The 27,658-nt window shown below is 37.3% G+C and overlaps 2 protein-coding genes across 2 annotated transcripts in view; one reads left to right on the top strand and one right to left on the bottom strand.

Moving 5' to 3' along the window:
- Positions 1-493: 493 nt before the first annotated feature.
- LOC148943418 (uncharacterized) lies at positions 494-7,524 on the bottom strand. Its single transcript, XM_089100956.1, has 2 exons — positions 6,816-7,524; positions 494-1,206 (listed from the first exon to the last, which is right to left on the bottom strand). The coding sequence occupies exons 1-2, from the start codon at positions 7,476-7,478 to the stop codon at positions 589-591; spliced, it is 1,281 nt and encodes a 426-aa protein (XP_088957082.1). The 5' UTR covers positions 7,479-7,524; the 3' UTR covers positions 494-588.
- Positions 7,525-7,800: 276 nt separating this feature from the next.
- The window catches only part of LOC148943419 (tRNA-queuosine alpha-mannosyltransferase), a 137,866-nt gene continuing 118,008 nt past the window's right edge, over positions 7,801-27,658 (top strand). The window contains exon 1 of the mRNA XM_089101367.1: positions 7,801-7,818. The gene's annotated coding sequence lies outside the window, so the exon portion shown is untranslated. The remainder of the gene's footprint in view (positions 7,819-27,658) is intronic.

Below are 27,658 nucleotides of genomic sequence, written 5' to 3' on the forward strand. Positions count from 1 at the left end.
CTGACTAATTTCATGGTCAGGCTTCATTTGTTTTCAAATTTATTGCTTCTTCTAAGAATAAACCAACATGCTGATTTCAGCAGAAATACAAACTGGGGTGTAGAACGGGGTGAAGGACAGTACTTAAACATAAATAATTTCCGAGACCAGACTGGCTAATCATGACAAAACAAAAAATCACAAAGAAGAGAGAAACGAAAACAATAACAGCCAGTTGCTTCAAAAGGGTTCTTATCCTTTAGTTTCAGTGCTTATTTTAAGGTTTGGTTTTATATTGTCCTTTGGACTTTTATCTGTATTTTTCATTATTATTATCATTATTCTGCACTGAGGACGGTTGAGCGGAGGTCTCAACCGAAATATTTGAATAATTTTTTCTTCTGTTTTTCACTGTCTGTTATTGTCCTCGTTCCTCTCTTCTTTACGATTTTTTGTTTTATTGCTTCAAGCTAAACTAAATGCTGCCACTTAATTCTCAACAACAACTTTACTATTACATAATAAATTTAATCGTTAAAGCAATGAATGTACAATCGTTAAACGAAAACTATGGCCATTAGAAAAAACAATCACAGTACAAAGCAAACTTTATATTGACCTCAAGGTGGGACTGTATCGAAACTCACCCATTCCTTTTTTTGGAATTGGTGGTGAGAGTTCAACATCACTGGGTGTAGCAAAATGTCTCGGTGGTAGCACTCGACCAAACGAGCTGACCGGTTCAGAGACCTCACTTTGATTCAAGGTGACCGGGCTTAAACCCGGCCACTGCACGTTTTTTGAACTGGCTTCCTGATTTTGTGTAAAGTCTTTAGGTTCTTGTAGTCTCAGATGAGCTGCATAAGAAGATACTGCAAACAATGCAGCGCGTTGTTGCATTTCTAAGAATTGGTTGGCGTAAAACATTGGACCATTGATACTAGGGTATAGTATAGGGGGTACTTGCCAATTCTGTATACCCACGGGGTTAAATAAATTATTAAATGGTGGTAATTGAGGCGATGAATTTAATTCTTCTTCTTGTTTATCGGAAATTGGTGATACGTTTTGTTCATGGTCAGAATCAACATCTATTTCTTCTTCATCTAGTTTTTCGTCTTTCTCATCATCCGCGTTTTCATCATCTGAATCAGAATCTGAATCGTCTGCCATAATACTTGCTATTGTAAAACTTTTCTTTGGTCTTCCTTTGTCTTGACTATTTGCCTATAAGAAAATATGAAAAATTAAAAAAATGTTTGATTAGTTCAAATACTGTTCTTTCTTTTTTTTTGCAAAAAAAGATGGTTGCTTCGTTTTAGCTATTGAAGTCATAATTATTTACGGAAAAAATATTTAGACTGTGCAAGATAAATACATTGAACATCGTGACTCCAAGTAAAGAAAAACAACACATTTTTTGAAACACAAAACTTACTTAGAATGTTGGAAAATTTACGTAAATTGCTGGAAAGATTACTGTTATAACAACTGTGGAAGGAAACATTAAAAAGCAGACTTGCTTTATATTCAGTTCTGTTGAGGTTCAATTTTTAATTAGTTTTGGTTTTATCAAAGCAAACAAGAGTCTTATAATTTCATATTAAAGTTTGTTTTAGTTACATTTGCTAACCTTTGTGAAGTATTTTCGTAAGCAAATGAAATTATTCCTAACTACAGAGACAAATTCTTGATTGGTTTTATAACCTGATTAAGCTGATGGACCACAACATCTTTTACAAGTAAACTGTCTTTTAATATATGTTTTCATTTGATAAATTAAAACCAATTATTTAAAATCCATTCAAAATAATTAATTATTATTAATCGAACATGAAAATGGTTCGAGGCTACACTGACTAACGATACATGAAGTTTTTAGTCAATAAACTGACAATACAGTAAACAGATACCAACCGTTATCACGAGCGGATCTAGAGCAAAATCTTGGGGAGGGGGTGTGAAAAAGGTGTCAATAGGTGACCAAATTGACAAATATGTTCTAAAAAAAGAAAAAAAACAGGATAAGAGGGAGCCGGAAAAATCTTGGGGGAAAGGTCCCCCCCCTGGATCTGCCAGTGCCCGCAATATCAACTTGGTCATCCTAAGAACCTTGGAAAATATCGTCATGGACTGGACAAGAATAAGGTTTATCGTAAACTTCGCGGCACCAAGGACATGGATTCTGGAATCCCACAACAAAAAGATCCCACAATACAACACGGATTTTGGAGAAAACCAAATCAATTATACAGCAAAATTATCACAAAAAAAGAAATTAAATGAAAACAACAGCAACAAAGTCCTCTGACCACTCTACCAACAATAACAAAAAGAGATTACAACAAAAAGATTTGCTTGTTTCAAATTATGCTGCCCTCCTTTGCGGGGAAGTTCAATCCCAATAGCAAAGCGAAATCAAAGAAAACACAAGCTCACGTCAGCCCTTTAGGCCTAAAATAATCAGGAAAATCAGAAGTTACCGATGATTATTGTTTAAATGCTCATAACAAGGTTGGCCGAAACCAAACACATTCACTTCATTTTTTACCCATTTTTACTGAAATACGCTCTCTATGTACAATAGCCCTGTCAAATGATGTTAAATTCTTTGAAGGTGCCGCAAATTTCTTTTTATTTGCTCTAATTTAAAACAACCCTTACAGGCTGTTGGATCTCCAACATAATAATTTTAGTTTAAAACTCATAAGTTGCAAATTATCACGGAAAAGCACTAATTTCATTTGTTGTTAGATCGGTGAAAAGCGAAGGCAAACAAGTAAAATCTTAAAATTAGTTTTCTCATATCATTTTGCATGAAGACGTAGAATGCCTATGTGCGAATTTGTTAAGGGGGGGGGGGGGTTACACTTGAACTCAAATAGCACTTGAAATGTCTAAGGGGGGAGGACATCATAGTCATAAATTTCAAAGGAGGCTGAGGCTACAACATAGTGCCACTTCTTACTCTTACCTAATTTTCATTGTTCGATTTGAGTTATATAATATTTTTTTCCCCTTTTTTACTCTCAGTACTCAAATACTTCATTTTACAGCAGCAAAAACTCCAACAACAAAACTTAAAAATTGAACATTATTTAAATGGTTTCAACACCTGAGCAGAAATTCTACCTCACAAATAAGTTCATCTAAATAATTTTCTTTCTTGACAGCGAAAGCCAAATATTTATAATGTAGGCTACATGGCCGACATGCAGGAGTGGTCTTCATAACGATCATCCCCATAACCAGCCAACTTGAGGGGGGTACAATTTCATTTCACAACGCCAGTTGTTTTTAGATTAATAATTATTTGCATGCAAATAACCATTATCATAATATCGCTTCGAAACGTCCCTCATGCCGACGGAAATATTCTTTGTTACTCTATACGTATATCCTTACTGATGAAATAGGCTAATTGTACTGCCATTATCAGGGTTGCCAACCGCTGCCGTCCAAAAAGAGTGCAAATCAAGGCCAAAAAAGAGTAATTTTTGCTAAAAAAAAAGAGTGCAAATCAAAAAATTTGCATGCGCACGGCTGCCGCTGCTTGCGCATTACCTCTGAGGTATAAAAGCGTGTATTTCAAATGAAAAGTGTGCAAGCTGGTAACCCTATCCCTTGGGTTAATTACACTTCTGACGAAGTTGCCAACTACTGACGCGAAAAGTGTGCAAGTTGGCAACCGTAGCCATTATACTGGCTTTATTTATAGTGCACCAATATTCGAAGGGTTGGCGAGTCTCAGCCTTTTGATGTGCATCTCAGAGCGCCACTCGATCCACCATGTATAGCACACGTCCACTTCACAACGCGTCTTCTGTCCAATGCATTGTAAACGTCAAACCACACGTCATTCAAATTTGAGCGACACCTCGCGAGTATTTAAAAAAAAATTAGTTTAGTTCCCTCTTTTTGTAAATCTATTCAATATATTTTGAGATAGGTTGCCTATTGTTTAAACATTACTTTGCACAGTGAAACAATTCATGTTTGGGAGGAAGTGGCTTCCAAGGTTGAATACCAATACTCATCAAGGTTTTAGAAAAACGACAACAGGAAAGGTTTAGAAATGCATAGTCTGACTATGAAAAATATTTCATGAAGTACTGCCAGATCAGATATTTTACAGAAATTATTTGAATGGGAAGAAGGCACATTTTGGTAGAGAAGGGCTATGTCTGAAAAAGGGCTATAGTTGAATCATATGAAAAATATAAGAGGGAACACATGTCCACGCACCCAAAAAAAAAATGAATTTGTCTTCTTGTTGCATTTTGTATGTCAATCTAAGGTATGAAATGGTCGTTTCCTTGATTAATGTTAAGAGGTCCGATAAACATTTTAATGGAAGAAAAGCACATAGAAAAATCTTTAGATTAAAAGGGGTCTTGCCCAAACCTCTATAAGAGACCCAATATACAAATTAGTATTTGCACACTTTTATAATTAGCTTTGTTTACTGATTATAATTTGAATTCACTATCTTTAAACGTTTGAGGAGGCAAATCACTTGCGTGAAAATAAATATACTGGTCAAATAAAGTTTCAATAAATATTGACCCTAATTTATTTTTTGAAAACGAGAACATAGAAAAATCTCATAGAAAAAGCTTTCACAATTGCAGACATTTATATAAGAACCAGATTTCCATTTAGAAGCGAGGAGAGTTTGTGAACATTGTTTTATAAAGAGCGTCAAGTTTGGAAATAGTAGCTTGAAAAAAGACCGACGGGAATAACGTGATGAGTAGTTTTTACGAATAAAATACTTTATTTTTAAATTATAAAAGATGTGCTTATTTAAGTAATTGAATAATTGGATATATGTATTTCTGAGTCCCCATTTACACAGATACGCAGAAATTCCGTTTGTTTTTTATTATGCGCATTTCTGTAGGACAAGCGTACCCAGATCATGGTTGCGGCATCCGCGTCCGCAACCTAGCAAGGAACGAACTGCAGCCCCATAGTAACCTATGATTTAAAAACGCGGTTTGAAAAATTGCAAACAAACTCAATAACATTCCAGATGAATATAAATCATTCATGATTGGCATAAAAAAAACAAAAAAAACTAAAAAATCACCACAAAACAGAGGCTAGTTGTTTTTTGGAACGAGTTAAACTACTGAAAGAGAGTTTAATTGTAAGAAAGTGCGTAAGCTCACTTATATACACCTATGAATGGCGATGTATCAGTTAAGAATCAAGCAATATTTCCACCGGTCCTTTCCCTTGTTATTAGGAGCCTAGTTTGAATTTAAGTTTGGAGGGAAAGAATCACACAAGCCAGCCAATGACATGGCCAAGGACCGGTCAAAATATTGCTGAATTCCCCAATTAATACATAATAATCCATAGCTGCTGATGGGATTAAACTCTTTTTTAGATCTATGCCCAACACACAGACTGCCCTAATAATCTCAAAAACGGTGAACTTGGCTAGGATCAAACAGAGTGAATTCTTGTTTTTAGATTGTGCTTAACTTGATATAAAAGATGTGCTCTCATAGTTTTTATCTAAAAATGCCACCTGATCACATTTGTTTCAATTACTTTCATTGTGGTAATGAGCACAAGAAAACCATAAGGCATACATTGTATATTGTATGCCTTGTGGTGAGAATTAATTTTGAATTATAGAAAAAGAAGAGGTACTGAACTTTCCTCCCACTACTCAGGGGCGAATCTCCAGCATTTTTATTGGGGGAAGGGGCAAATAGGGGTCCATATCCGTATAGTTAAGGGGCATGTGATATATAATAATGTTTCCAAATTATTGGGAGGGCAACTACCCGGCTTGCCATCCCCCCAAATGATACCACTGTCCCTACTTCTACTGGATATTAGCTACAAATGTTTCTGAATAGTTAAATCAAAGTTGCTGTTAAATTTAGAATAAAAAAGCTACCTTAGAATATGAAAAACTTTAATGGTTTTTTTTCCAATAAGTGCGCACCTCTGATGTACTGAAGTAGTCCTAGCTACCCTATCTTCAAACTTACAAATAATACCCCGTATTACTCTCAAGCAACTCACTTGAATATACCGGTTCAAGAGGCTGAAGTGTAGAATCATGGGCGTAGGGAGGTGGGTGCTGTGGGGGGGGCAGCTGCCCCCCCCCCTAGACCTTCGAATTTACATTAGATATGGCTGAAAAAGCAGATGGTTGGAAAAGCAGTTGATAAAAGGCCCTCCATCACACTATCGACTGCCCCCCTAGACAATATGCTGCCTACGCCCATGTGTAGAATCCCCCCCTCCTCCTTCAATGAACATCAAAGATTATGCTCAAAATATTGACCTTTTGATTACTATATAAAAGCCATAAAATGACCTTTCCCTCAGATGTACCCCTAAGCGTCAATCCTCCCCAATAAAAGAGTTGGAACCGCAAAAAGAATGCATGGTTTACATCCCTTCAATTGTGGATGTTTTTTCTTTCTAAAACGTTTAAGCTCTCTCAAAAAGAAATTTCCTGTTTTGACTTTTTGGTAGATTATAGCTTAAAATTAAATGACGATTGGAACTTTTTCAAGAAATTATATTAATCTTATGTTGATTTAATTCATAAAGTGGTTATTATAAACGAGCTTTATAAAATAAATAAGAAAGGAATTAAGTATTGACTCCACCTCTCAGTTTTCAGTGACTCTTTGGAACAACTTTTTCAATCGATCTATTTCTCTTTTAGAATCATTTGGCTTAATACCAGTTGTTTTTTTTCTGATTGACATGTTTCTAAGGGGGCTTTGATCCCCTACTCCCTGCGGTGTCAAATTTTAAGTTTCAAATAAGGTATTGACGTCAATACGAAAAATGCTTCTTACCTTCTGTATTGAATCCTCTTGCTCTTGACCTAACCTTTGGAAATGATTTGACGGTGAAAAACATGTACTTGACGATGAAGCTACTGGGGAGGATACTGAGGTCATTTGAAAACCCACATCAGCCGACACTGGAGGCAGAACACCAGAACTTTGAGGGAACATTGGAATAGGTGGGGGCAAGGAGAAACCAGATACTGGTGACGAGAAGGGAGGTATCATTCCGTGTCCAAAATTGTAGGAGGGTGCTGGTTGCTGAGCCGCTTGTGTCATACGGTTCAGACTAGCCAGTGCAGCCAGTTCTGTTTCAAGAAAGTCTTTGTCACACTTTTTTAGCTTAAACCTTTTTCTTCGACGCAAAAGTGAGCCGTTTTCAAACATATTTATTGCTGATGGATGAAGTGTCCAGTATGCCCCCTTTCCAGGGCGATCATGCCTACGAGGTACTTTCAAAAAACAGTCATTAAAAGAAAGGTTATGTCGCAATGAATTTTGCCACCTTTGTGTGTTTTTTCTGTAATATGGAAAGCGATCCATTATATATTTATAAATATCAGCAAGTGGTAACATTTTCTCAGGAGATTGTAGTATTGCCATTGCTGTTAAAGCAATATATGAATACGGAGGCTTCTGATCACCATAACTTTCCCGACACGGTCTAGGCATATTCTCACAGCTTTATCTTCACTTCACTAAGACTGAATAAATACTCCAAGTATAAAACCGAAGCAGAACAAACACCATCAGTGAAGAAGATTAAAGCAACATGCCCAGCAGGGTGCCACTGGTTCCCTCCCTTGTTTAAATGAAAACAACCAATGATGTTGAAGATGATCTTTAAAAACAGCCAATGAACAGCTACGTTTTGAAAGATCTTCAACAATGCCCGTTTACAACATGGATAGATGAGGAATTATTTACACAATTTGTATGCTTACAGCCAAGTATGGCAAAAGACGGCAAGATAAAGCTCATTTGGTATGCATTATTCAACACGTTCTACCAGGTGAGATAAGATTTTAGAAGAGCAGTCAATTTTATTTATGACAATTGTTACTTCAAATTGCTGTGGTGCCGATACGATCGCCATTTCGAAATAAAAAAGGTTGCTGCTTTTTAATTAAAGTAATAACTAAACAGTATTTGCGTGAGGTATGAGGCTACCTAATTATGCAAGGACCGAAAAGCACAATCATACTATCCTTGAAATTCAGCGGTATTTTGATTATAGTGTTTTAAGACTTGGAAAGTTGAAAAATACCGTTGTTAAGAACTGTTTTTCATAGCTTGAGATTCTAATTTATTTAATCTTAGCTCCAGGTATAACTTTGCATGCTGTCCAATTTCCATAGCATTGAAATATAAACATTCGTGACTCCAGCTACTAATACTTCTCGGTGATCTAATAAGGTATATAAAATAATAGATAATGCAGTGACCCTGTTCAGGTCAAACAGGGGTGGAACAGGGGGGGGGGTGCAAAATAGGTTAATCCAATAGACTTGCGTTAGGAGCAAGTTTAATTAACGCAAACCTGCGTTAATATAAGTAAATTACACTACTTTAGATTATGTTAGGGGGCGCACGCCCCCTCGCCCCTCCCCTGGATCCGCCACTGAGCTCAAATTACTTTTTGGCTGGATTACATCCAGCCCCAAAAAGTCCATTGAACAAAGAAGAAAGTATTTCCTTCTTATTTCCTATCTCAGGGCTTCCGAATTCCTAAGAATCTTCTTTAAGAACAAGAAAGGGGAAACACCCCTAAATATAATGCACATTTGTGACCCCTTTGCAGTGGCATAGCAAACGAAGCTGCTGGTTAGAGAGAATGTACTTCATTGATGCCCAACCTTATCCCGAAAAATTTAGTAATAAAAAGTATAGAGTACTTTTATAAAAGTATTGAAAAGTATAAGCAATAAAAGTATAGCAATAATAAGTATAGAAAATGAACCATATAGTACCATAAAGGCAAAGATATACTACAGAAACTGACCCGTTTCTGCGGAAGCTTGAATTATGCAGCCTTATCCTATAGTTTTGACAAGATTTTTGAATAAACTAAATTTTGGCTTGGGTTTTCTGTAGAATGTAAGCCTACAGCTTGATACCATTTGTTCTAATAATTGTCTCAAGTCAGTGGCAGTAGTGGATCCAGGAGGGCATTAGTGGATATAGAGCAAAATCTTGGGGAGGGGGGTCAATATAGCAAAGGTGCCAATAATTGACCAAATTTACAAATTTTTTCTAAAAAAAGAGTGAAAAAAGTAAAAAAGGGAAAGAGGGCACCAGAATTTTTTTTTGTTGGGGGGGGAGGGCTTTTTTTGGTTAATGTTAATGAAATAAAATAGGATGAATATACAATAGTTTAGAAACAACTTTGGGCTATATATTTGCACATTAGGGGGGGGGGGTAAAGCATAGCAGATATTAAGTACGTAACCTAACCTAGGTACCTTCCACCCCCCTAAACCCCAAAAAACAACAGTTTAAATAAAGTTCCCAGAGTGATATACTCCTGAATACTTGTTTATACAACATCAGATAGCGTCAAATCTTTGCTTTTGTCGAGTGGATGCCTCGGGTTTTCACTGAAATCTAACCACACCTCTGTGCTAAGCTCTACCAGACATTCTAGAAAGTCAGAAAAACCTCTTCCAACAGGGAATAACTTTTTTTTGTAAAACAATGTTACTATCTAATGGCAGAAAAACAGAAAAAATATACGTCTGAGCCGTAATAGAGAATTTTTTGTAGGAAAAAAAAACCTTTGATCTGCTATAAAAGAGAAGCAATTCTGAAATTGTTTCAAATATTTAGCTAACAAAACAGGACCCAAGATTTAAAAAGACTGCTTGATTAATTGATGATATTATCGATATTAGTACGAAGGATGTTTTATTTAGTATTTTGTAATTTGAATTAATTCAATGGTGATCAGTTGGGAGTTTTTTTCAGTGAAACAATCTCTCCAACAATGTCAACGTTTGGATCCACATAAAGGACTCGGGGCTGGATCCAGGATTTTTTTTAGGGGGGGGGGCAAAATAGGCTGATCTGGTAAACTTGCGTTAGGAGCAAGTTTGTTTAACGCAAAACTGCGTTAATTAAGTAAATTACACTAAATTAGACTAAGTTAGGGGGGCCTCTCGCCCTCCCCCTGGATCCGCCACTGAAAAAACTTTATGATTTTTTTTTTTAACTGTTTTTGTCAGTAACGTTTTGCACAGCATATAAGTGCTTAATTCTTCCCTAAAGGTTCTATTCCACACAAACAAAGAGAGGACAAGGCATAATTTATGGCCTCAAATAATCGGAAAAAAGTATTCAAAAATTGTTAAGTTTCAGTTCCTAAATACTTCATGTCTTTGCACGCGTGTTCGTTTATTACTCACAGTAAATTATTATTTTTTACTCCTTTAATATTACCCACAAAAACCGAAACTCAGGAATGCAGAGAGGGAAACAAAAAAATGTAACAAATTAAATTAAAATTTCAATTCGGTAATATTAAATAAATTTCAAATAGTTTAATTTAATAAATTAAATTGAAATTCGTGTTCACAACGCACAAACAAATATATAATCAAATCCTGATAAAAATAGAGTTACAAATAGGGATAAAAAATCCTGATAAAAAAAGATAGGATAAGAGCTCATTAGACATCAATCTTTGAAAAGTTTTGTAAATCACATTTTCAAGGAGGCTGGAGCACATCAATAGTAAAACTACTAACATTAAGATATCGATTACGAGTTCGTGGTGAGAGGAATGTAGTAAGTTTGGCTTATTTGAGATTATTAACCCTTATTCTCTGTTGGACTTATTGCTTAAAGAGTTTAGAAAATCACATATACAAAATATCAGACTGCCTCACAGTCTAGTGAGAAAAAAGTGCCTCTTGTAGCTGATTTAAGAATTAAAATTATAATTTCGTAGAGTAGCACAGAGAGAAGTATTTTTTGCCAAAATGACTTCCCAGTTCTGCATAAGTTCTTATTTTAGTTGATTTTAACTGACATTGAAATATTGCAACTATTTTCTGTCATGTTTATAACATCTATCTCATGATTATTTGCATAGTATTTGCAGATGGATATTTGGTGTGTACGAGGTCCTTGAGAACCATGTATGGACAATAGAAGCTTCAATAGATTTCATACAACTATAAACTGTTTATTTGTCAATGACAACACACTTGAAAATTCCATTCAATATCACCGAATTGGCAAATTGAAGGCGATAGAGGGTTTGTAAAACCTTTCCAAAATAGTTGGTTTATAGTCAAAAGCATAGTGAGACCCCATTTTTCCATTCAACCGACGAATAGAGCAGACTGCGGGGCGGCATTAGAACCATATGAAGAAACGACCCCTTCAAGAATTAACTCTATAGGGAGCAACACCATTAACATACCTCTACCTGTTTCTTGAATTCAAAAGAAAATCCTTTAAACAACTCCTGTATACCCCGCCGATGTGTTTACTCAAGTATTATAGCTAGAGTTTGGTACGGGTTGGGTAAACACTATTGTCACGTTAAGATGTCTCCAAGTTTATGTTTGTCAGAAGTGACGAAGAGGATAATCCCTTGGGAGGCTTGTATAAATAGGGCGATATCTTTGATATCCAAGTAAATGAAATGCTTTAATTTTGAATGGATATCAATCTCAGAGACACTATTTTGAGGAGACTACCTTGCTTTGACATTAAAAAAAAAAACTGAAAAAAAAATCAGGTAAGAGATGCTCTATCTTCGCATTCTAACACCAGCCGTAAAGTCCCACCGTCCATCGTCGTCAATTGATGAACCGGCAGTGGAGCAAATCAGATTTAAAAGTTTGAACTTTTCTAGATTTTCGACGGGTGACAGACGAATTCAATCTCCCGTCTCATCGTGACAACATCATTAAATAAAAAAATTCTTTACCGGAACAGGTCAATAACGAAATCTGAGTGGAAAATATACCTTGGCCGTTCCCTATTAAGTATTACAAACTGGCATCCTTCGCCGGCAGGGTCGAGCTTGAAGCTGGAATGTACATTCAGGGATCCATGTTTTGGGATAGGGGCAGGTCATCAAAAAAATATATTTCGCTGTATTATATGGTAGTTATTAAGGAGTATTTTCGATACGCACTTCCAGCGAAACTACCAGACCGGTCATCTTTTCTTAACTGATGGATTCTCAGTTGAGCTAATTCATTTGCAAAATTTTTCTTTGAAGCATTCAATAAGGCGTCCAGGTAGGGTAAGCAGATTTTTTTGTTGAGAGGGTACAATTATTTTCAGTTTATCAAATGGGCCAAAAAATTTCAAAAAAAGTAAGATATTTTGTGTGAGATTATATTTCGTCAGAAAAGTTTACTTTTTGCACTTCATTTTTGGATTGGTATCGACAGTACTGTAGTTTTGTTTTTCAACATTTCACAAATTTTGCTTTCAATCAGACATGCCAGCTGAAGCTCATACAGTGACATTGCTGTGTGACTTCAGCAGAATACTATGTCTTTTTCCAGAACTAGTAATAAAAAAGGATTTATCCCGTGTCTTAAATGCTTCCGATTAATTGAAATAAAACAATCGCACGAACATCGGCACTCCCAACTTTTGCCACGTGAACATCAGAGCGCGTATCAAACATATCAACACAATTTCTGTCAAGGGGATATTTAAGGGATTTTTCTGTTACTTTTACACCAATTAACGAGGGTACTCTTTCACCAAACGGACTCTTTTATCTAGTGTATATGGAATGTCAAACTGGAGACGCGACGAAAAACCCGTTTTTACGGGATGATTCAAGACACTGCTGCAGAGAAATACAATGTAGGGGAACACGGGGTGGAACGGGGTAAGGGGCGGAACGGGGTTAGATGACAAGAAAGGTGCTGCGCCAAGCGGCAATAGCTATAACTACTCCAGCTCGGTACAGCTGAACTGCGGAATCCATGTTTGTTTAGTTTCCTTTCGTTTAATGAGAGAACCAGTTGTCTTCTAGTTATTTGCTGTTCGAGTGCAACTTTTATTGATTTTGTAATCAAGCTAGGGTTAACACGCTTCTTTGCATTACATCTGTAGCTAGTCATACTTGTAATACGTTCAATGGGCTTTGTTTTAGTGACCTTATTGTTTCTTTACTTGAAGTTTTTGCATGGCCATAACCTCCAAATAATAAGGCGTGTTCCTGGGGTGGAACGGGTGGGGCGGAATGGGGAAGTACCCCATTCCGCCCCGCACTATTTTAATCTGACCAGTCGTTAAAATTGGGTCTGTAATTTTTCTTAATTGATTTTCAGATGGTCCGTGTGTATAAGAGGAAGACAGACAATTATGATCTACTAGGGCGAAGAACAATGCTGTTGAAGCAGTTATTTCTGGTCGATGTGGCTGCCTGAATTCTTCTAATAAATTTGAAGTTCCCCAGACTACTCTTGAAAGATACGATAAAAGAAAAGGAAAATCCTGAGTATCAGATTGATAAAACTGCAGGGAAATTTCAAACCGTTTTTACCCAAGAACAGGAACTTGAGCTTGTGACGTACTTAAAAACTATGGAGTCGCGGTTATTTGGTCTGACGATGAAGGACTTGCGTACCTTAGCTTACCAATTAGCTCAAAGAAATGGCAGAGCTCATAGATTTTAAAATGAAATAGCTGGTCAAGACTGGGTCAACAGATTTTTTAAGAGAAATCCTAGTCTGTCTATTCGTAAGCCAGAGCCAACATCTGGTGGAAGAGCTATGGGATTTAATAGAGTGGCCGTGGATAGTTTTTTTTCGTTGCTCACTCAATTGGTATATAAGCACAAACTTACAGCGTCGCAGATATTTAATTGTGATGAAACTGGTGTTTCAGTGAACCCTAAGAACCATTCAAAAATCATTGCTTGTAAGGGTAAACGACAAGTTGGTGCAATAACTTCTGCAGAAAGGGGGGAGACCGTAACTTGCTTTATTTGCATGTCTCCAAGTGGATCATACATGCCCCCGATGTTAGTTTTTCCGAGGAAGAAAATGCAGAAGGAGTTTGAGCTGGGACTACCTCCAGGGAGTTGGGCTGAGGTTCACAGCACTGGATGGATGACCGCTGAGCTATTCTTAGCATGGTTTAAAAATTTATAGTATTTTCTAAGGCACCAAAGGACTTCCCGGTTCTCCTCATATTAGACGAACATTCCACCCACACCAAGAACCCAGAGGTCATAGATTACGCAAGAGATAATGGCGTTTCGTTGCTTTGTTTACCCCCGCATTGTTCTCACAAGTTACAACCGCTCGATGTGTCTTTCATGAAGCCTTTGAGCCTTCACTACGCTGACGAGCTTCGAAAGTGGCTCCGTTACAACCCAGGGATATTTGTGACGCTGTTTCAAATTTCAACGCTCTTCGGATCAGCGTTTATCCAGAGCGCCTCTATGAATACTGCAGTTAAAAGTTTTAAAGCAATAGGAATTTGGCCACCTAACCCGGTTATGTCCTCTGATTCCTATTTTCAACTAGCTGACACTGCAGACATCAAACACGCTGGACCTTCAACACAAAAAGTGATTGAGAAACTTCCAACGACAGAGTAAGAACAAATGGGAAGATCGTCGTTTGGCTCATCTGCTGATACAGTAAATCCCCACACTTGTAATAAAAGGGGTGAAGGTTTTACAGTTTCTAGCCCTACCGTTGGTGTTAATGGCACCCCAGCTAAAAAGGTTCAATTTAATATGGATGACAAGGCTACTCCTGGATGCTCTTGGATGACAACTGACATGAATGACTCTCCAACTGTATTTATTGTTTCACCTGAAGATTTAATTCCTATTCCAAAAGTAAGAGGAAGTGCAAAAAGGACGAATCGAAGGAGGGGGAAGACTGCAGTTATAACTGATTCACCATATAAAAATGAGTTAGAGGATGCTATAAAAGAAAAACAAGAAAAAGGAGATTGCCAAGACAGAAAGAGCACTGAAAATACTTTTTAAGAAATAAAACAAAACGCAAACAATAAAAACAAAGGGAAAGTGCCTTATTAAGAGGGAAAAAGTTCCAAGAAAAAAAAACTAAAAGATAAAGAACCAACCTGAAACTCACGGCAGTGATTCTGACAGACTTTTCAGACTGTGAATGTTTATATTGTTGTGAGTTTTGCTCAAGGTCAACTGAGGGTTGGGTTGCCTGTTCCATATGTAGAAAATGCGCTCACAATTCCTGCGCAGGAATTGATAGCGAGGACGATGAAGCTATCCTTGTATGTGAATTTTGTAATTCAGAATGAGATTAAATTGATGAAAAAATATGTTTAAAGTAGTTTTGTTGGCTTAAGCAAAATGGGAAAAGCCAAATTATAGTTTTATTTTTATTAATCAGATTAATTAATTAATTTAATTAATCATAATCTGATTAATTCGATCAAAGAATATTTTTAAAATAGAGTTGTTACCTTAATCAAAATAAATAAAAAGCCAAATAACAGTTTTACTTAGTTAGATATACTGTTTTAACTACCACCCTGTTCTGCCCCGTATACGAGGCAGAACGGAGTATTTGACACATTTTTATATTTTTATTAAATAAATAATAATTGTGTTCACTTCTTACAATATGAGTGTGAAACTATGTTCACAACAATACAAGGTACTTTTATGAAATTTTGTAGCCTTTCATATTGACTCCTTCTAATTAATAAAAATCCGTTTAAAGATAGTACCCCGTTCCACCCCGTGTTCCCCTATAGCGTGGTTTTGATTACGTATAAGATATTAAAAGTGTTGTTTTTAAGGTTTTTTTTTGGGGGGGGAAGGTACCTAGGTTAGGTTAGGTTATGTATTTAATATATGCTTTGCTTTGCCCCCCCCCCCACCCCCATAATGTGCAAATATATCGCCCAAATTTGTTTCTAAACTATTATATATTCATCCTATTTTATTTTATTTCATTAGCATTAACCAAACTAGCACTATTAAAAAGAGTCCGTTTAATAAAAGAGTACCTTAACGAGTAGGGGAAATTTTTAGTTTTCAGAAAAAACATTATTTTTACCTTCATCTTTAGGACCAATTTACGAGTAAGAAAACTATTTTCAGGGGGACGAAGGTTCACACTAGGTAAATCAAATAATAAATTTTATTAATTTATTAATGAGTGACGCTATTAGCTTTCGCCAAATAATTTCTGAGACCACACTGGCTAATCATGATAAACAAAAAACCGCGAAGAAAGGAAGAAAACGAGGACAATTAACAGCCAGTGAAAAAATTGAAAAATTATGCAAATATTTCGGTCAAGACCTCCGCTTGACCGTCCTCAGTGCAGAATAAAACTGATAAAAATATAAAAACCAAACCTTAAAATAAAAACACCAAACTAAAATTGGACGACCCTTTTCTAGTAACGGTGAAAGGGTAACTCTTTCATACCTACCCTTTCATACCTACCCTACCCAGTAATCCATATTAACTTTTCGGACATAAATATATCTAAGGATACTTTCCGGTCAAAATACGACCGACGCTACTAACGTACGGGCCTGGAAAATCTCCTTGCGCAGGTCTATATCTCTGATAGTTTCAATTATAACAGCATAATGCTAAAAAAGCTTTTAGTTGGGATTTTTTTTTATTTATCTATTTGTGGAGCAATTTTTATATGGATAGGATTGCATCCCCTTGCTTATAAAAATCAGAGAGAAAAAGAGGGATTACTGACATATGCAAAAAAGTCGCTTTAATTCCTTTGGTTTATTTTTGTAGCATCAAGAGTCAATTTTTGTTGAGCCGATCAAATTATCCCTTAAGAGCATGTGGAATATAGAAATTTAATTATCCCACCATTTTTACCCATTGTTGTATTTACTTCCTGTTGTTATCTGTGATTTTGAGTCAGTTAAAACAAAGAATTTTTTTTTACTCGCAACATTTCTTACAAGTAAACTCCAAGGGATCGCCCATTTTGCCATGTGGTGTTTATCTCAGAGTGCCACGCGTGCTGCATAATTCTATCACACGTGGCACGGTTTCCACAACGCCTGGCATAATCCCACCGTACTTGGCACGCTTTCGCCACGCTTGGTACGCACCCAGTGGTATATGTGATTTCTGGTAGTTATTAATCCCTTGAAACTCTATTCTGTGGCTGAAATTCTAACTCAAACTGAAATTGTGTTTTGTGATATTTCAAGTAAATTTATAGGACGACAAGTTTTTAGTTTCACCACTTTATAAGTAATATATTTGTTTTTATGTGGGGATATTATAACAAAGGTGGTTGTCGATACCACGCTAAAAATATATTACTTTTATCATTTACTCGTGATTTTATTACCTGACCTAGTGTAATTTCTCGTCTTTTGTGGTTATAAGCTTTTTGTAAGAGAGAATTTGCTTTTTGTATTCATTTTTTCCTTGCTTCAATAAGTTGATTAATTACTTAATTTTGCCATTAAAATACGATTCTCTTTTCTACTTCTTTTTAAGTTAGTTTTCCCGAGCTATTTTTATTTTTGCGTTCAGTTTTCATGCCCGAAAAAACATGCTTAGCAAAAAAGCGCCGCTAAATCCTGAGACCGTAAAATCTATCTAAAAATAAATTTATAAATGTATTTTCAGGCTTTCACATGAATACCAAGTAGATAAAGATAATGCCAAATTGATTAATCACCCTTAGATAAGATTTATTCCAAAAAGAAAAAACTAACAACAAATATACAACGCCAAGGCCGTACCCAGAATAATAGCATTATTTAAAAACGATCGGAGATTAAATAAAAAAAAGAAGTTTTTATCAACTGAAAGTAAGGAGCAATATTAAAATTTAAAACGAAAAGAAATTATTACGTATATGAGGGGGTTTACCCCCTCGTCAACACCTCACTCTTTACGCTAAAGGTTTTTTTAGTACTTTCAAAAGATCTATTTATTCTACTTCTAAAACGGTCTTTGTGATTCAGAGGTCATTTTTATGGAATTGCAACAAAATTTGAACTTTAGCGTAAAGAGCAAGGTATTGACGACGGGGTGAACCCCCTCATATACGTTTCCTCAGGAATTTTTGGAATTTTACTCTAGCTAAGAGGCAGTGATCGTTCCCCTCCCACGGACCCATCATCAAAGCCTGCAGCTTAGACTCATGTTGGCAACACTATTTTTCTATTTCCGTTTAAATATGAAGCATATTACTTTGACAAAAACTAACTTTAAAGCCCCTGAACAAAGTAAGACTGATAGAAGGGGATGAGAACTCCCACTTAATAGTGGATTAATAGTCAAGGAAAACATAGCAATAAGGTATTTATTTAAGAAAAGTGGAAAAGGTAATACATTTAGGTACGTAACAAAGAAATTAATGTTTAAAAACTTCCAGTCAAGCCCAAACACAACTAAGTGCCCAGCGGACACACACAATCTCAAATAACCTAATGCCTTTGTACTAAAGATTAAAAAAGACACAAAATATGAAAATCACCGACAATTTCACCTCAGTAAGACAGTAAAGCTAATCATATATGCAATGCCAAATACTTTTGTAGAAAATCACCAAGTTGAAGAAAAACTCCTCAAATTAAAAAATCACCAACTGTTACAACCTTGGATGTATAATACTGGCCTACATAACTATGTGGCGGAAAGACGAATTGGTATCATTTTTAGTATTTGGGCAATATGTGACTCAGACAGATATTTTGATTGAATCAATATTTAATTCGCCAAGCAAAGAAAATTCGGTACTTCCTTGTTAGCTAGTAAACACTCGAAAATTTGTATCGCAAAGATCAAACAATAACAGGTTTTCACAGTCTTAATACTAGACAATTAGCTTCGGCTCGGTGGAAAACTACATTGTAGCTATATTTTAATTAAATATTTATCTGGTATTTTGGTTATATTATGTTAAGTTAGGTTAGTTTACGATATGTGTATAAAATAATGCGGTCTGGGGGGCCCCCTTCCTTAATTCTTTGTTGTAGTTTCCATAAATTTTTTTACTAAACTATTATGTTTTCATCATATTCCGGTATATTTCATTATGATATTAACTTCAATTCTTGAGTGTGTACTAGCTAACAAGGAAGTAGCGAATTTTCTTCTTTGTGTTTCTTCCATTTTCTTCTTTTCTTCCATTGTTTTAGTCACTGAAAAGAAAGAAAAATTAAAAAGCATATATTCAATTTGATTTACTGGTATGTAAGTGTAACTTCCTTGATGCAATGCATTATTGAGAAAGGCTTCAATGGGGCATCAAATCTGAATAAAATTGCCTGAAAATGACTAATCTTACATTTTCACATACGATTAATTTGTTCGTGTCCAAATAGACATATAAACCCAAGCTATCAGAGGCAACGCTATAGCATTGCCTATAGTAAAGGCCATACGGCTCCAATGTTTTATTTTTGCCCCAGTGGCACTTCATATGGAAGGGGTCGTCGCATAAACTTCGGAGGTGTCTCATTCGATTGGAAATTGAGAGTTCTAGTGCCCTTTTTAAGGGTCAAAAGTGATTGGAAGGCAACTAACACCCCTTCCACGCCCACCATTTCCCCAAACAGATCCAATCAAAATTTTGAGAGATTTGTCGTAGAAACTTCAAAAAGGGCTCATTCGATTGGAAATTCAAAGCGCTAGTGCCCTTTTTAATAGTTGACAGTGATTGGAGGGCAACCAACCCCCCTTTCACGTCCACTTTTTTCCCAAACACATCCAATCAAAATTTTGAGATAGGCATTCTGTTCAACGTAGTTGAAAATTATGGATTTTAGGTCTTTGAGAATGACAACCCGCCCCCCCCCCACAGCCCCTAGGGCAAGCATTGTAAGTTGTGTCCTAGGGCATATAAGGTTTTTATAGAAAGCGTTGTCGTAGAAAATTCAAAAGGGCTCATTCGACTTGAAATTTAGATGGCTAGTTCCCTTTTTAATAGTCGAAAGTGATTGGAAGGCAACTAACACCCCGTCCACGCCCACCATTTCCCCAAACACATCCGATCAAAATTTTGAGATAGCCATTTTGTTCAACGTTGTTGAAGGTTCTGGAAATTATATCTTTGAACAGGATACTCCCCCTAGAGTCTTCAGGGCAAGGGTTATAAGTTATGCCCTGGAGGCATATATGGTTCTTATGGAAGGAATGCTCGTATAAACTTCAGACAGGCTCATTTGAGCCCGTCAAAAGATAACGGAGGGTAACCAGCCCCCCACGCCTTTTTTCAAATGCATCCGATAAAAATTTTGAGATAGCTATTTTGTTAAAAATAGTTCAAATCATATAACAAAAACTCTGGTGTTGACACAACCCCCCAGGGCCCGGGGGTAGGCGTTGTAAGTTATGCCCTGGGAGCTTATGGAAGGGGGGGTTCTTATGGAAGGGATGCTCGTATAAACTTCAAAGAGGGCTCATTTGATTGGAAATTGAAAATTCTAGTTCACTTTTTAAGAGTCAAAAGAGATTGGACAGTAACTAGCCCCCTCCACGCTCTTTTTTCTCAAACCCATCTGAAAAGAACTTTGAGATAGCTATTTTTTTTAAAAATAGTTCAAAAACTATATAACGAAAATTCCGGGGTCGACCCAGCCCCCAAGGGCCCGAGGGCAGGCGTTGTAAGTTATGCCCTGGGGGAATATATAGTTATTATAGAATGGATGCTCATAAAAACTTCAGAGAGGGCTCATTTGATTAGAAATTGAAAGTTCTAGTTCAATTTTTGAGAGTAAAAAGAGATTGGAGGGCGACCCCCCCCATGCCCTTTTCTTCCCGAATGCATCCGATAAAAATTTTGAGATAGCCATTAAGTTAAAAATTGTTCAAAAGTCAAATAGCAAAAACTCAGGTGTCGAAACAACTCCCCAGCGCCCGGGGGCAGGCGTTGTAAGTTATGCCCTGAGTCATATGTGGTTCTTATAAAAGGGATGCTCGTACAAACTTCAGAGAGGGGTCATTTGATTGGAAATTAAAAGTTCGAGCTCACTTTTTAATATTCAAAAGAGATCCGGGGGCAACTAGCCCCCCCATGCCTTCTTTTTCCAAACCCACTTGATTAAAATTTTGAGATAGATATTTTGTTAAAAATAGTTCAAAGATTGGATAAGAAAAACTCCAGTGTCAATACAACCCCTAAGGGCCCAGGAGAAGGCGTTCGAAGTTATGCTCTAAAGGCATGTATGGTTCTTATGAAAGGGATGCTCGTATAAACTTCATAGAGGGCTCATTTGATTGGAAATTGAATGTTCTAGTTCACTTTTTAAGAGTTATGAGATTTAAGGGCAGTTAGCCCTCCCCCACGCCCTTTTTCCCCAAACCCATCCGCTGCAAATTTTGAGATAGCCGGTTTTTCAAAACTGTTCAAAAATTAGATAACAAAACTCCGGTGTCAACACAACCCCCCATGGCCCGGGGGGTAGGCGTTGTAAGTGTTGTCCTGATCGCGTATATGGTTCTTATGATAGGGTGGCTCGTATAAACTTCAGAGAGGGCTCATTTGAATGAAAATTGAAAGTTCTAGTTCATTTTTTAAGAGTCAACAGATATCCGAGGGCAAATGACCCCCCCCCCCACACACAAACACCCTTTTCTCCCCAAACCTATCCGATACAAAATTTGAGATAGCCATTTTTTTTAAATGTTCAAAGGTCAGATAACAAACACTCTGGTGTCGACACAACCCCCCCCAGGGCCCAGGGGGCAGGTATTGTAAGCTATGTCCTGGGGCCGTATATGGTTCTTATGAAAGAGACGCTGGTATGAACTTCAGAGAGGGCTCATTTGAATGGTATTTAAAAGTTCTAGTTCCTTTTCTCAGAGTAAAGAAAAGGTCAGAGGGCAACTAGCCTCTCCTGCCCTCCACGCCTTTGAGTTTATTGGATGGATAATCCCATCCGATAAAATTTTGAGGTGACCATTTTTTTTTAAATAGTTCAAAAATCAGACATTAAAACTCCGGGGTCAACACCCCCCCCCCCCGGGTCCACGGACAGGCGTTGTAAGTTATACTCTGAGGGTATATATGGTTCTTATAGAAGGGATGCTCGTATAAACTTCGGAGATGGCACATTTGATTGAAAATAGAAAGTTCTAGTTCACTTTAAAGAGTCAAAAGAGACCAAAGGGCAATTAGTCCCCCTCCCCTCCAAACCCTTTTCCCCCAAACCCATTCGATAACAATTCTGAAATAGCCATTTTGTTAAAAATACTTCAAAGATCAGATAATAAAAACTCCGAGGTTGACACAAACCCATTTTTTCACTTTGACATTATTACTTTGATACCAGTTTTGATACTTCGATGAGTATTTCATTTATTTTTTTTTTAAGTTTGATTATGAAATAAGGACTTTTTAAAAACTTGAAACTATTTGCAATCAAAACGAACAAGTCACTAATTAAAAAAAAACTTTCCGAAAAATAAGTTTCTCAAAGAAAAGTAAAGGCCAAAACTTAAGCTCAGCAGATACAAATACCTGTTAAAATTCAAACTTGAAACGACCAGAAATTACTATTAAAGAATAAATGAAACCAAGAACGAACAGAAATTAAATAAACAATCATAGCAAAAAACATACAACAAGAAAAAATATAAATGAATATATAGATCTTAAAGGGAGTAATGTTTAGATTGAATATGAAAGTCAAGCTTAAAACAAAAAAATATTTTGCTATTGAAGTATAAATGAAACTTAAAACGAACAGAAATTAAATAAACAATCAATGCAAAAAAACTACTACTACTACTAACAACTCATCGCAGCACCAAGCCGCCTGAGGCCAACACAGCTACGCACGCTCCTCCTCCACCCCAATCTATTCAAAGCCTCTCTTTTTACACCCGCCCATGAAGTTCCCATTTCCTTGAAATCTTTCTTTATGACGTCCTCCCAACCCAGACGGGGACGGCCTGCTTTCCGTTTAGCCCTAGATGGTTGGCCAAAAAGAACAATCTTCGGCAATCTGTCATCCTTCATCCGAACAACATGCCCTAACCACCTCAACCTTTCTTTCATTATAGACCTAGAAAGCGGTATTGAACCACATTTTTCGTATAGCCTATTGTTTGAAATACGGTCAGTCAGCCGGGTACCCAGAACAATCCTTAAGCAATTTCTCTGGAAAACATCTAGCAAATCTTCATCCGCTTTTCGGAGCGTCCATGCTTCAGAGCCATATTTGACCACTGTCATCACTGTAGCTTCTAAGATTCTAATCTTGGTTTGCAGACTTATCTTCCTATTCTTCCAGACTTTTTTTAACTGTGAAAAAACACCCTGAGCCTTGGCTATTCTATTTTTAACATCTTCACTGCTCCCACCATCTTTACTAATAATACTACCAAGGTAAGTGAAACTGCCCACCTGATCAATCTTTTCATTACCCAACGTAACCTTTTCATCTTCACTTATTCCTAGCCTTAGTGACTTGGTCTTCCTAACATTAATTTTCAAACCAATACTAGCACCCTGAACTCGCAAAACCTCTCAAACTTCATTCATTTTGCTCACACTTTCATCTAGGATGCTTAAATCATCAGCATAATCCAAGTCCAGGAGACTTTTTCCTCCCCATTTGATTCCGTGGTCTCCCATTGCCTTTCCTGTGCTCCTTAAAACAAAGTCCATCAAAATAATCCATATAAAGGGGGATAGAACACAACCCTGCTTAACTCCTGATTTAATACAAAACCAGCTGCTAACCTCATTTCCTACCTTAACCGCAGCAGTGTTATTCTCGTACATAGCACTAATCACTTTAATGTATTTGTCTGGTATACCATACAAGGATAAAACCTTTACTAAAGCTCCTCTATCAACAGAATCGAACGCTTGCTCATAATCTATAAAACTGAGGACCAAAGGTGTTTGAAAACTTAGGCACTTCTCAATTATTAACCTAAGAGTGAAAATTTGGTCAACACATCCTCTACCTTTTCTAAAACCGCACTGCTCTTCTCTTAAAACTTTTTCTACGGCATCTCTCAGTCTAAAAAGTATCATATTACTAAGCAATTTGCTACCTAAAGAGACCAGACTATTGCCTCGATAATTACCATACTCACTTTTATCACCTTTCTTATAAAGTGGCTTAATTAAGGTTTTCCTAAAATCGTTAGGTACTTCCCCTTTTTCAAAAATCCTATTCATAATCTCCAGTAACTTATTTCTAACCTCAGAGCCACCATATTTAAGAAACTCATTTACTACCCTATCAGCACCTGGAGCCTTATTATTCTTCAATCCTTTTAGTACTGTTTCTAATTCCTCCTCACAAAACAAATCTTCCTTCACATCCAAGGTATCACAAACTTTTTCATTTTCCTCTATATTTTTTCCTGCAACTCTATCTCGGTTAAGCAAATTCTCAAAATGTTCGGCCCATCTTGCTTTAGCTTTTGTCTTATCGCTAATTGCCACCCCATTCCTATCTTTAACTGGGACAAGTCCGGATTGACTACTACCTCTCAATTTGTTAACGTGCCAGTACAATATTTTACTATTATGCCGTCTAGCTGCATCTTCTAAATCCTCGGCAAGTTTATCCATGGCCTCCACTTCACACCTCCTTAGTTCATATTTCATTGCTTTCTCCACTTTCTTTACATTTCTTTTGTTTTCATGTGATCTATCACTCAGATAATTCTTGTACAAGTCCTTTCTCCTTTCTATTAAACTTAAAGCTTTTTCACTAATATTCTTAGCTGCAGTTCTAGCTTTCTTCCCTAATACACCTTCAGCAATTTCACAAATTATTTTTCTAAAATTATTCCAACCATCTTCCACATTATCAAATTTTAAACTCTGAAGTTTAGTATTCAACTGTTCCTGGAACAGTTGAATACTAAGATGCAATAGAAGATGCAAACAAACATACAATAGATATTAATGTAAATGAATAAATAAGTCTTAAAATGAGTGAAACTTAAATTGAATATGCAAATCAAGCTTGAAACGAAAAAACATCACTACAAACAAGAGTTTGGCGATCACCTCCTTCTCTCACTGTAAAAGTCTAAAACCTACTGCGTCATTGGCGCTTTACTGAAAACTATATGCGTCTTGAACAGTCTAGGAAAGTATAAACAACATCAAATTGAGTATTTGATGTATAATGATATTAATTGTTGAAAGATCCATCAATTCAAGAATTTATTTCACTGTAATTTCATTTTTATTTTCAATGCTGTAAGAACTGGAAAAGAAAATATTTGTAATATAATTCGTTTTCAGTTAAGCGCCAATGCGCAGTAGGCTTTTAGTTTTTATTTACAGTTAAGGAAGAGGTAGTATCCAAACTCTTGTTTGTAGTGAAACTATAAGTAGATACCTATATATAACTCGTGACTACACCACGTGGTTTATGGTTTTCTCAGTGAGAATGAAAAAACAGGAATTTTCTCACTTGGAAAAACAGGAATTTTGTCACATTTATGGTTGTTTTCACGGATGGTTATGTGTGTTGATCAATTTATTTGATGTTTTTCTCGGATGTCAACATCAAATTATGGATGTTATATGGTTTTTGTCAGTGAGAATTTGAAAAACAGGAACTTTCTCACATTTATGTCTGTTTTTATGTATGGTTATGTGTGTTGATCGATTTATTTGATGTTTTTCATGTCTGTTTTATGGATGATCCAGAAATAGTATTTGATGTTGTTGTTCAAGTCAGAACACCTGTGCTGTCGACCTCAATTCACCTATCGTGAATCAATAAGTCCCCTTAGAAACAACAAATTAATGCCCCTTTCTTGACAGATCAATCAACCAATGACATCATCTATCAGACTTTAAAAATTTTCGCATAGAAACGATTCTCCAGGAATAGACCCAAGTCATTAATGTCTTTGCCTCGGAAACAACGCTTTTGGTCGAACTCCAAAGGATATTAATAGCCGAAGACCATGGAAACAATTCTCCAAGAAACATCTTAGCGATGAATTGTTTTAGCGCGGGAATCAGGTTTCTTATTAATTTGAAATGCATTAGCGCAGAGATGTCAAAAACAAAAGGAACATGCTGAATTACGTTTAGGGATTATTTGAGCGAAACTGTTTTAGACAGGTTATGGAACTATTTCGGCGAAACAGTTAGAGTCATTTTAAAAGATGATTTTTGAAGAGATTTTAGAAGAGAATTTAAAGGTGAAACTCTGTGGTCGTTATAATACACAAGTTTCATTTGAACAGTGTTGTGAGGTCCTCTAACCCAACCCCAAAGGGTTCCAATCCTCCTATCCCAACCCCGAAGGAAGCCCCCGGTCCTCAAAGGCCCCCCAACCGCTCAAAGGGCCACCGGCGCCCCCCAAGGCCCCCCCCAACCCCCACAGGCCATCCCCCGGCCCCCCCAAGGTCCAACGAGCTCCCCAAGGACCAACGGGGTCCCAAAGGCCCTCCACCGGTCCCCCAAGGTCACCCCGGCCCCCCACAGCCCCCCCGGCCCTCCCAAGGCCCTCCCTGTGCCCCAAAGGCCCACCCGGTGCCCCCAAGGCCCGCCCCCCGCCCCCCACGGTCCCCCGGACACGAGAAGTACCAGCGGCCTGCGCCGTGGGTCCGGAAAGTGCCGCAGGAATGGGCCGCAGGGATGCGCCGCGGGTCAGGAACGCGCTGCAGGGGGTGCGCCGCTGGGAGGCCCCACAGGAAAGCACCACAGGATGTACCGCAGGGATGCGCCGCAAAAAAAGTAAACAAAAAAATGAAAATTTCGAAATGTTATCCCCCACACGCTCTCCTTAGACCCCCCAAGGCCCTCCCCGGGTCCCCAAAGGTCCCCCGAGCTCCCACAGGGCCAACCCGCTCCCCAGGGTCCCCTGGGCCCCCCAATGCACACCCCCAGTCTCCAAAGGTCCACTGGGCTCCCAAAGGCACTCCCCCGGTCCCCAAAGGTCCCCCGGGCTCCCAAAAGACCCCGCAAGCCTCAAGGGCCCCCGGCTCCCCAAAAGCCCCCCCTGGGCCCCAAAGGTCCTCCCCCCGTCCCCATACATGCACACAAAAACTTACACACACACAAAAACTTACACACACACACAAAAAATTACACACACACACTAAAACTTACACACACACACGAAAAATTACACACACACACAAAAAATTACACACACACACACAAAAAATTACACACACACACACACACACAAAAACTTACACATGCACACGAAAACTTACATGCACACAAAAACATACATGAACACAAAAACATACACACAAACACACACACAAAACTTACACACACAGACACACTAAAACTAACACACACACTCAAAAACTATAACACACACAAAAAAAAACACACACACACACACAAACATACTTACACAACAACCAAAAAAAAATCACACACACACCAACAAAAAATTACACACACACACACACACACACACAAAAATTACACACACACACAAGAAAACTGACACACACACTCAAAAACTAAAACACACAGACACAAACACACAAACACTCACACACACACATACAAACTAATAAAAAAACACAAAAAAAAAAAACTTACACACACAAAAACTAACAAACACACATACACACACACACACTAACACACACACATACAAAAAACTAAAAACAACACATAAAAGCTTAGACACACCAAAACTTACACAAACACACACACAAAATTAGACCAACCCGCCAAATATTTAAAGAACTCAAACAATTTAATGCCAATTACCAAATACACACACACAAAAACATAAGAACACACACAAAAACATACACACACACACAATAAATAAAAAAGACATACACATGACCACATAAACACACACGTACAACATTACACACACACGAACAAACTTACAAACACACACACAAAAACTAACACACACACACACACACAAAAACATAAACCACAACCCAAAAACAT

Source organism: Artemia sp. Qi Xiang Cuo, chromosome 15 (genome assembly GCF_049724085.1).
Source record: "Artemia sp. Qi Xiang Cuo chromosome 15, ASM4972408v1, whole genome shotgun sequence".
NCBI classification, from domain to species: domain Eukaryota; kingdom Metazoa; phylum Arthropoda; class Branchiopoda; order Anostraca; family Artemiidae; genus Artemia; species Artemia sp. Qi Xiang Cuo.

Bases quoted from the DNA above. Each gene is read 5' to 3' on its own strand.
- LOC148943418 (XM_089100956.1), bottom strand. From the start codon at position 7,478: ATGCCTAGACCGTGTCGGGAAAGTTATGGTGATCAGAAGCCTCCGTAT. The intron at 1,207-6,815 runs GTAAGAAGCATT...ATTTTCTTATAG, and splicing joins AAGAGGATTCAATACAGAAG to GCAAATAGTCAAGACAAAGG.